This window comes from Micropterus dolomieu, linkage group LG22, assembly GCF_021292245.1.
Source record: "Micropterus dolomieu isolate WLL.071019.BEF.003 ecotype Adirondacks linkage group LG22, ASM2129224v1, whole genome shotgun sequence".
NCBI classification, from domain to species: Eukaryota; Metazoa; Chordata; class Actinopteri; order Centrarchiformes; family Centrarchidae; genus Micropterus; species Micropterus dolomieu.
In genome coordinates, this window is record NC_060171.1 from 18,035,803 (window position 1) to 18,045,268 (window position 9,466).

At 40.6% G+C, this 9,466-nt stretch overlaps 1 protein-coding gene across 4 annotated transcripts in view; it reads right to left on the minus strand.

The window, feature by feature from the left end:
• Positions 1–9,466, minus strand: part of mef2aa (myocyte enhancer factor 2aa) — a 61,379-nt gene that overhangs the window by 13,870 nt on the left and 38,043 nt on the right. Inside the window, exons 4-6 of one of the 4 annotated variants that reach the window (XM_046037097.1) lie at positions 3,945–4,046; positions 3,713–3,847; positions 2,061–2,283 (exon numbers count right to left, since the gene is read on the minus strand). In XM_046037097.1, the coding sequence (XP_045893053.1) occupies positions 2,061–2,283; positions 3,713–3,847; positions 3,945–4,046 (460 nt within the window). Of the gene's footprint in view, positions 1–2,060; positions 2,284–3,712; positions 3,848–3,914; positions 4,047–9,466 lie in introns of all 4 variants that reach the window. The other 3 variants (XM_046037101.1, XM_046037099.1, XM_046037100.1) reach the window with 3 other exon arrangements.

The window sequence follows — 9,466 nt, forward strand, 5'->3', positions numbered from 1 at the left end:
AAAAAAAAAAAAAAACTTACCATAAAGGAGTAGTTTAACAGAATATATGTACGCATATTTACATTTTTGCTGACTGTTAGATGTGAAGATCGATATAATCTTCACATATAAAAGGCGATTAGCCTTGCTTAGCATAAAAAGTAGAAACAAGGGTAAACAGCTAGCATGGCTCCATTCAAAGTAAAAAAAACAAAAATACTAGCAACACCTCTAAAGCGTTGTGGTTTTATGAAGGGTAACGTGAAGTTGCCAGACAACCGCCTCAACTGAGAGAAATGCTGGGTGCACAGATTATCTGTGTTAATTACAGTGTTGTTCAATAAAAATAGCAAAACGTAGTACAGTATGTAACTCTTAAAATGATTGTTATTTTTACATTTCTGTAATTAAAGGTTCAGTGTGTACTATTTCTGAGGATTTATTGACAGAATATAAGATCCATCCCCATATAAGATCCATAACTATGTTTTCAGAGGTGTATAAAGACCTTACATAGTGAACCATTTCTATCTACATAACCGCGGGTCCCCCTTACATGGAGGCCGCCATGTTTCTACAGTAGCCGAAAACGGACAATCTGCACTACAGAGCACATTTCGTCACTATGTTGTTCTTCTTCTTCGTGGATAATACTGGCAGTGTAGACGCTTTTTCACTACGTCGAATGCGTATGAAGAAGAAGGAGAGGAAATTATAATTATAATATACAGTCTCTGACTAGTCATCTGGTTTATTAGAAGAAAGAAGTGAAGTGAACAAATGGAAGACCACACGTATTATTTAGCACAGGCCAATGGAGCGTGAAGCCAGATGAAGTCGGGACAGAGGACGGCAGAAATCAAGTATATAAACAACGGTGTGGATTTTCCCAGATGGAAGGCTATTGTATGGGACAGATGTTTTCAAAGCGGTGCTGAAGTTGCCTGTTTTCTGCACGACAGGTAATTAAATTAGTCCAACTTTAGCAATGCAAATGAAAACTGTTGTTAGATAGCTAGAAGCTAGCCATACTCACAGAGAGAAGTGACATGTTTTCCTGATCAATGTTGTATAATATGTAGTTGGATTAATTTCATTTAATGTTATTCTCCACTGCCGTGTTTTGGCTTTGCTACCTGGACAGAAAAATGTGCCGCTTGCGTTCATGAGACAATCAGTCAATATTACTGGTTATAAAACGGTAACGTACAGCATGGAAACTCAGATCAGCCAGCTAAACCTTTACTGTCCTGGTAGATAAAATGTATAGTTGGATTATAATTTCATGTAAGGATACTCTCCAGCTCTGTATTTTGGCTTTGGTTAGTGGACAGAAATGTGCCGGTTATGTTCACGAGACAATCAGCTGATGAATATTATTGGCAATAAAACAGTACAGCACGAAAGTTCAGATAAGACAGCTGAACTTCACGTTTTATTGCCCTGGTGGAAAACACTTATTTATTTTTACAGCTAACGGTTTCACGATAACAAGACAGTGTGCCTATCAAGTGACCAATAATGTTTACTTTCAGAATTTGCATAAAAAAATTTATGTGCACACATATATATATATGCAATTTGATAATTCACATGGTAAATGTCCAATAAAAAACGTTTCACCATTTTACCACAAGCTAAAATCATTGCAATTAGTTTTACTTTGTGTTTCTATTGTATTTCAAAAAACTCTATTATACATTTTGGTAAGATTTGCAGATTACTACATCTAATTAAACAAAGTGGAGAGGACAATTGATCCTCACCTGACAATGCCATTGTCATGTATTATGTGGTTTATAATTGACTGTGGTGCAGAAACAGTGAGGCTTACATTTTCCATGTTATCTTGGTTATCTATGTAGTTTATTTGAGCATCAGAGAGAACAAGGCTAGCCGTTTCCTCCCAATTCTAGTTTTTATGCTAATCTAGGCTAATGAACCTGGTTGACGATGATCAGTTTTCACAACAACTGTCAATTTTTTCTACAAGAAATTCAAACTGAGAATGATCCAGACAATTCAGTGAAGAATTTATTTATTAGACTTCTACCAATTGACTGGGGATGTTGTACACTAACCTGCACTGCCTGCACTGGGGGGCCTCTGGGGTCCTCCACTTGAGCCCACATTCCTGTGCAGAGAGGCCTGTGGAGGGGACAGCATCCCACTGTCACTCAAGGAGGCTGTAGCTGCTGCCAGGGCTTGGCTGCCCAGAGTCCCTCCTGGCTGGTACATGGCATTAGGATTGGACACAGGCACTGCCACATGCATGGAGAAGTTTTGCTGAGGCAATGCTGTGGGCTACATGAGGGAGACAAACACACACATATATTTACACACAAACACACTCAAAATCCAAGGTCTGGTGATGAGTCTGTTGGGTCAGTGGTTGTCATGGCATCATTAACAGTGAACAACCCTTGAGGGTTTGCTTTAATAAATGTTCAAAAAATAATCAGGCAGAACTCACTAAAGAACTGCAAAACATAGTATACTGTGCATTTTAAACTCAGCAATTGCTTTATAACACAATATTTTAAGGAACATTGCTGCCTGACATGTAATGGCTATTAAATGACACCATATAACCATCAAAAACGTTTATTCTCATTAGCATCATACAGAATACACACACATTTTCAGTGCTACCGCAACACACAGAAAACACAGAAAACCAAAATCCAAAAACATGCATTCAGGTGATCACTTTGGCATTGCAGCAGTCAGCACTACAGACATACTTTTGCTTTTTGAAACACCATCGTGTAACGTGTTCCTCAGCACAGCAGAGAGGGGTAGCGGCGATTCACAAATACAAGAATCGTGACTCACTTGCATTTACCTACAAGTGCTGACTGTGCAAAGCGTCAGTGAGAATGACAGGTGGCAGTGAGAACGTATCATCATAGCACTATCCGGTGAGCCAGTCGGGTGTTATCATTAGTTTGTTAATGGCAAAGTGATGCTCTTCATGTCAGGAACATAGAGAAAACAACTGCTTAGTAAGCACTATGTTCTTGCACAATTTTAATATTGTCACGCATGATAAGATCACAAAAGATTTGTGATATTTTAGAGGGTGAGCCAGTGTGGTACTTGATGAAGGAGAGGGAAGATGCTAAATGATAGCGCAGTGTTAGTGTGCTCTGGGAACACTTTACTGCTGGAACCTTTCAGGAGTAAGAGATATTTTATGCTAGAATGCATTGAGAGTGAGGTAATAGAAAGGAGTAATTGTAAACATTATTATCAAGGAATATTTTGTTCATTTGTTTTTCATTACATTATGAGATGAAAATCAGGTTTGAGATGATGATAAAAAAAAACAACCTTAAATCACAGAACCTGCAGATCTTTATGATAATCACTCACAATGTGTGAGTATTTACTGTACATTCCTGATATAGTAGTAAAAGTGAAAGCTGTTTGATTTATTATAACATGACAATGATAGTAGAGTGTAATCTATCCAGCAGAAACATGCAACATTTCACCTGTTCATATGAAATGTGATCTTATCAGGGTGTGCCAAAATATCAGTTGCAGAACAAATCAACATAAGAAACAAATGCACACCCATTGAAGGGGGCATAATTCTGAAGCTATAGTAGTTTTGAAAAAAGTTGACAGGTTGGGGGGGTAACAAAAAGAGGAAAAAGTTAAATGAAAATAGAGTGAAAATCCTTTGTGCCACAAAGCCAAGCAAAGACGTTGCATTTACAGTACTTACGATTTTATGATTTCTCATCATATTATCAAACTCCTCATTAATTTTTTTATACTTTTCTTCAGTGTGAGGAGTGAGGACATATGAGGCATCAGGGTCCGGGCTATCACAACCTCTGTGTTCTTTCTTGTTTAGCGCCTGTAGTGAACATCAACATAAAGACAGGAATCAACACAAAACAGCAGGAGACAAAGGAAGTACTTACACCACAGCGCTTGTACATTAAATCACTCTCTTCGCTTAGTTTGCCGAAATGGTCGTCCATGAGGGGGCTGTGCCCAAAACAGTCTTCAGGATCAGGACTAGCACAGTCATTATGGCCTTTGTTTCTCAATTTCTGAAATGAAATTGCACAGTTGAAAAGAAACAGTATACAAGATGTATCTCTGTGTTTTTGCTGCTTATATACATTTCTACTACAAAAATATGAATCAAACATCAACAAATAACAAACAAATAACATAAAAATTAACATCTGCAGAATGTTTGTCCTTCATTTGTTTCTCTTGTTGCAGTACTGCATGAACAGCTGCTGTACCAATGCTAGGCTAAACTGTAGTTCAATACAGGGCTCTTTACCAAGGGGAAACTGAAATGTCACTCTATATCCTTTCACCCTTCAGAAGTGTTCAAAGAAACAAAATATTGTCCTCCTCCCTTTCGTCTCTTTCTCTCTCCTTCTCGCACTCCCCCCTCTCTGACTCCATCCCTCTCTGTTCTTCCTTCTCTTGTCGCAAGTGTGTGTTTGCATTTTTCATTATATTTCAGTTATCATAAGCCACCCAGCTGGAAGAAACCCCTGCATAAGAAGATCCTACAGCAGAGCACTTTAAGACTGTCCCAGTCTGTAATTCAGTATGGTTGTCACTGGTGGGATCTTATCAAAGTTAATGCATGTGGGGAATGAAATGGATTATCAAATGTGGTCAAAGATGCTTATTTGAGCATGAAATTGAGCAATTATTGTTAAGCAAAGAGCTCATAAGTACATAGGGTGGTGTGTTGTGGTGCTATAAAGAGCCTATTCTAACTTCAGGGGAAAAAAACATGTCATGCAGCTAAACAAATAACAACGCTCTTTTGCTCACTTTTATACAGGCTGTTCTCTGCTCCTCATTACAGCTCTGAATAGCGGTGTTAACAAGACCTGCTGACAGCATGTGACAGCTTGTGATATCAAGGCAGTGTACATCAAAACATGATTTATGCGTGGCTCTCAAGGTTCCTCTATCAGGCTGCTGCAGGTCCACAGCAGCGCTCTGCCCTGTCTGTGGGCTGCCTCGGAGGCCTCGTGTCTACAGGAAGGTCACTGACTCCTCCGGATGCAGGGGTCAGAGTGTGAGGCAGAGGAGAGGAACCTATACACACTAATGAGACCTTTCTCTCTGTCTCTGGTCTTCATCCCCCAACAAAGTGGAAAATGTGTATGTGTGATAGAGAAACAGAAACTATATGAGTAGATGTGTGTGTGTGTGTGTGTGTGTGTGTGTGTGTGTGTGTGTGTGTGTGTCGTGTTGGGTGTGAGAGAGAGAGAAAGAGTGTGTGTGTGTGTGTGTGTGTGTGTGTGTGTGTGTGTGTGTGTGTGTTTGTATATGCGTGGTGGTGGTGGTGATGGGGGTGGGGTGGGGGGGTGGGGTGGGTCTACAGCTGCTACATCCTCTGACAGCGATGTGACAGTACGTTTAGGTCTGTGCAGACAATGCGGCTAACCCAGCGCTGCTCACCACAACCTCAGTGTAAGTTACATTTCCTAAAACCTGTGCTATGGCATTGCTCACTATATGACCCTAAATCCTTCACTGCTCACTCCATCTCCATGCATTCACATGCATAAAATTTTTAAGGGATATACATGTTTGGCCACAAAAACAGTGTTAATCTACATTGTACAGACAGAAATGTGATTCTGTGTGCAGCTAAGACAAAAATAAGGAAGTTCAGAAAAGCACCCACATGTCTTCAAACGTAAGTGTCTGCAATGCCCAGAGGAGTGGGAGAGAGAGAGAAGTCCTCTGGATAATGAATGGCCAGCACTGTACCACAGATGCTTTACTGTTTGGTGTGGTACAGAGCAGTGGCATTCTTCTCATTCTAAGAAAACGCCTTGCTGGTTCATTTCCTGTTTACTGAACGAACCCTCTTTAGTTAGGGTCCTGAAAGGCCTGTGTTTACTGGGGTTAAACTATGCACTTTCTCCACCAGTGAGCCAAAGATCTGATCTCAACCTGCAAATTTAAGTTCCAACCTGCTCATTATGGGAATATCTTGGTCGGACTGGTCGGGCACGTCTGTGCGAGATAGGCAGGGCTGCTCCACTTTCACAACGAGCCTGGCCACCCTTCAGTACACCGCACCCACTGGCCCAAGCCATTTAGGGAGGGGTTGCAGCAGCATAGTGGGTGAGCAGGAACCAGATAGCAGACAAGGGCAGACAGCTCTCAGATCTTTTCCATGATACATGACATGAATCACTAAAATACATATTCTATACAAAACAAATGCATTAAAGGACTCTTCGTGTGTAAAGTTAATCGTCTCTGTGGCGTTCTAATGTGTATCACTTTGAAGGCCTGGGAAAGCATGGCTATAATTCTTTGTTAAATGACTTGGCATGTTTTGGGTGTCCCACAGACGCTGCCCACAGCTCCCAGTAAATGGATCACTAAATCAGCACATGGCCAAACAGGTGTCCCTCTTCCAAACACCTGTCAAGACCTGGCTCCCCATGCTGGCCAATCACAAGCAGCCGCACAGAGACATTGCCGTAGAAGGGACCACATGGAGCCCTGAAGGCCACCCGATCCCACATCAACTTTGCTCTTACATGTCGATGCTGCAGACTGCTCCAGACACTACAGTGTTCTGACCTAGAAAAGGGAAAAACCTACTAGATGACCAGGATGCAAAAAAAAAGATAACCTCTTTTTGCATTATGAATAGTTTGATTAAAGCAGTTTCAAAAAAGCCTGTCAAATGCTGAATCAAGCTGTGGGGTTTGTACTTTGGAAAGTAAAGTTGGCTGGATGTGAATACAGCTGAGGTTAGGGTTTTCAGTAGCGTTTCTGATGAAAGATATGGGCTGTTTGTTGCGAGAGGGGGGCTGCACAGAGTATAGACAAGGGAACTTGTGTAATCTATTCACAAGGCCCTGAGAGGCTCACAAAGATGAGTGGGAACAAGGCCAGTTGCCATTTTCTCACAACAGTCCAAACCTGTATTGATAGAAATGTGGCTCTTCAAATAAAAATGAGACTGAGTGGCTGACGTCAAACCAACTGGGCACTATTGTATTTCCGTGTATGTATGTGAGTCCGTCAGTTTGCTTGTGTGATCCTTCAACTTCTCTTAAAAAAAAAGAAACATATTCCATTGCAGGAGGCCTTGAGTATGGAAGCCCTTCCTTATCCTGAAGAATACATGTCATCTCCACCTGAGCCCTGACTATTAATCTAGCTGTAACCATGGGGAACATTCAGCTCAGTAATTGGCTCTCCAGAATGCAGTATGTTCAATCAGTACAGAAAGCTATAGTGCAGTGAAAGCAACCTCGCATACCACTTTGATTTGATATCTAATTATGTCTTTAATGTAATTCTGCCCAATTAGTATCTTATGAATTGCTATTAAGTACACAGTTCATCAGTTTACCTTATGCCTACATGATGCTCAATGCTGGACCTTAGATTTACTTTTAAGCATTATATTCACAAATTCTATTGTAAAATTGAAGCAAACACTATTCCACGGATTAAAAATAAAAACTGTTGCATAAGCCACCTACATCACCTGTTTCTTGAGAAGTATTTCCAGTAAGGTGGGCCCAAGCAATTTGCTCTGCTACTGTGAGTCTTGGAAAACAATTTCACTATGATGTTCTCCCTCTCTTGTGTCAAGAGAGCTTTCTGCATTTAACTTATTCATGTACTGCACAGTACTGTACGTGAATAGAAGGCAGGGTGGAAGGAGAAAGATAGTGGTTGGGTATAAAAGCTGAAATTGTGGGGGAGAGGGCTGAAAGGAAGGCATGAAGAGGCTGTTTCTATGGTCTCTTCCATTGTGCCTAAATCATAGTAGCTCTCACTTACAGTAGCTTTCCCTACTGGTAGAGTACCACCTGACCTACAGTATGACTGGTGCGCCACAGCTCTGATTACAGGCCCCTCAACAGCAAGACAGTTTGTAGTGTATTGGCAATACAGCAGAAAATTACACAAAATGTTCCAAAAGTGGAGTGCAACACACATGTTTAAAGCCTGTTGTGTTTTTTACAGCCTTCCTTAAACCACACAGAAGCGATAAATTTAACTGGCTGTTGTCCCTTTACCTCATTTCAGCCAGGTCAGCCTGTCGCCCCTGCAGTGTTCACAGCACTGCCCTTATACCCGCCGCTACACTAAGCAAGGTAGCGTGCTAATCCTCATGACATCACCATTGTGTCCAGGCTGTTCCATCTAATGTGCTTATCAAAGGGCTTCTTTGAGTGTGAACACACTAGGAAATCAGCATGGGGAGGCGGCTGATAGGGACTCTTTTATCTGCTAAGGAATATTCTGCTCTTATATAACATCTTAAAAGACTTTCACTACCATCATGTTCCCATTCCTCTGTGGTGCTGTAGTCTTCACTTGAGGGGAATAAAAGCTTCTTTTGGTTGGTCTTTAGGCACTGTATGCCATGGCCCAACACTAGGTTACTGTACTGTACGAAGCCTTCAATGCTCTCCATTTCCCACCACATATTGGGAGTTGGGATTGAGGGGCTATTAGAAAAGGAGACCTCTGTAATTCCCAGACATATCTTGTTTAATCTTATGACCATTACACATTACTGTGTGGACTGATATCAGGATATGAGGCTGGATGCATGTCCTTCCTTTGGCTCACTCCATTGTCTAGTTACTCAGTGGACAGGAAAAGCAACGGGAGGGGGCAAGCTCTCGACTCGACTGTCTCCTTTTTACTTTGATATTGTTATCTTGTAGCTGTTAGAGAAACAATAGACAGACAATGACAATGGACAGGACCACAATGAACTGTGAGCTCAAAGTCAGACTAGTAGTAGGGCTGGGCAATAAAACAATTCTGATAATTATCGCAATATAATTTACCTCAATTACAATATAATAAATGTTCAACATATCAATAAATATTTGGTTTAAATTTATTTATTTCATTTCATTTTATTTAAATCAAAACAACAACAAATTAGCACTTTTCACTTAGGAGCAAAAATCAGCCTTTAAACTTTATATATAAATTATATATATATACAGTGGGTACGGAAAGTATTCAGACCCCTTTAAATTTTTCACTCTTTGTTTCATTGCAGCCATTTTCCAAAAATCAAAAAAGTTCATTTTATTTCTCAGTAATGTACACTCAGCACCCCATCTTGACAGAAAAAAACAGAAATGTAGAAATTTTTGCAAATTTATTAAAAAAGAAAAACTGAAATATCACATGGTCATAAGTATTCAGACTCTTTGCTCAGTATTTAGTAGAAGCACCCTTTTGATCTAATACAGCCATGAATCGTTTTGGGAAAGATGTAACAAGTTTTTCACATCTGGATTTGGGTATCCTCTGCCATTCCTCCTTGCAGATCCTCTCCAGTTCTGTCAGGTTGGATGGTAAACGTTGGTGGACAGCCATTTTCAGGTCTCTCCAGAGATGCTCAATTGGGTTTAAGTCAGGGCTCTGGCTGGGCCATTCAAGAACAGCCACGGAGTTGTTGTGAAGCCACTCCTTCGTTATTTTA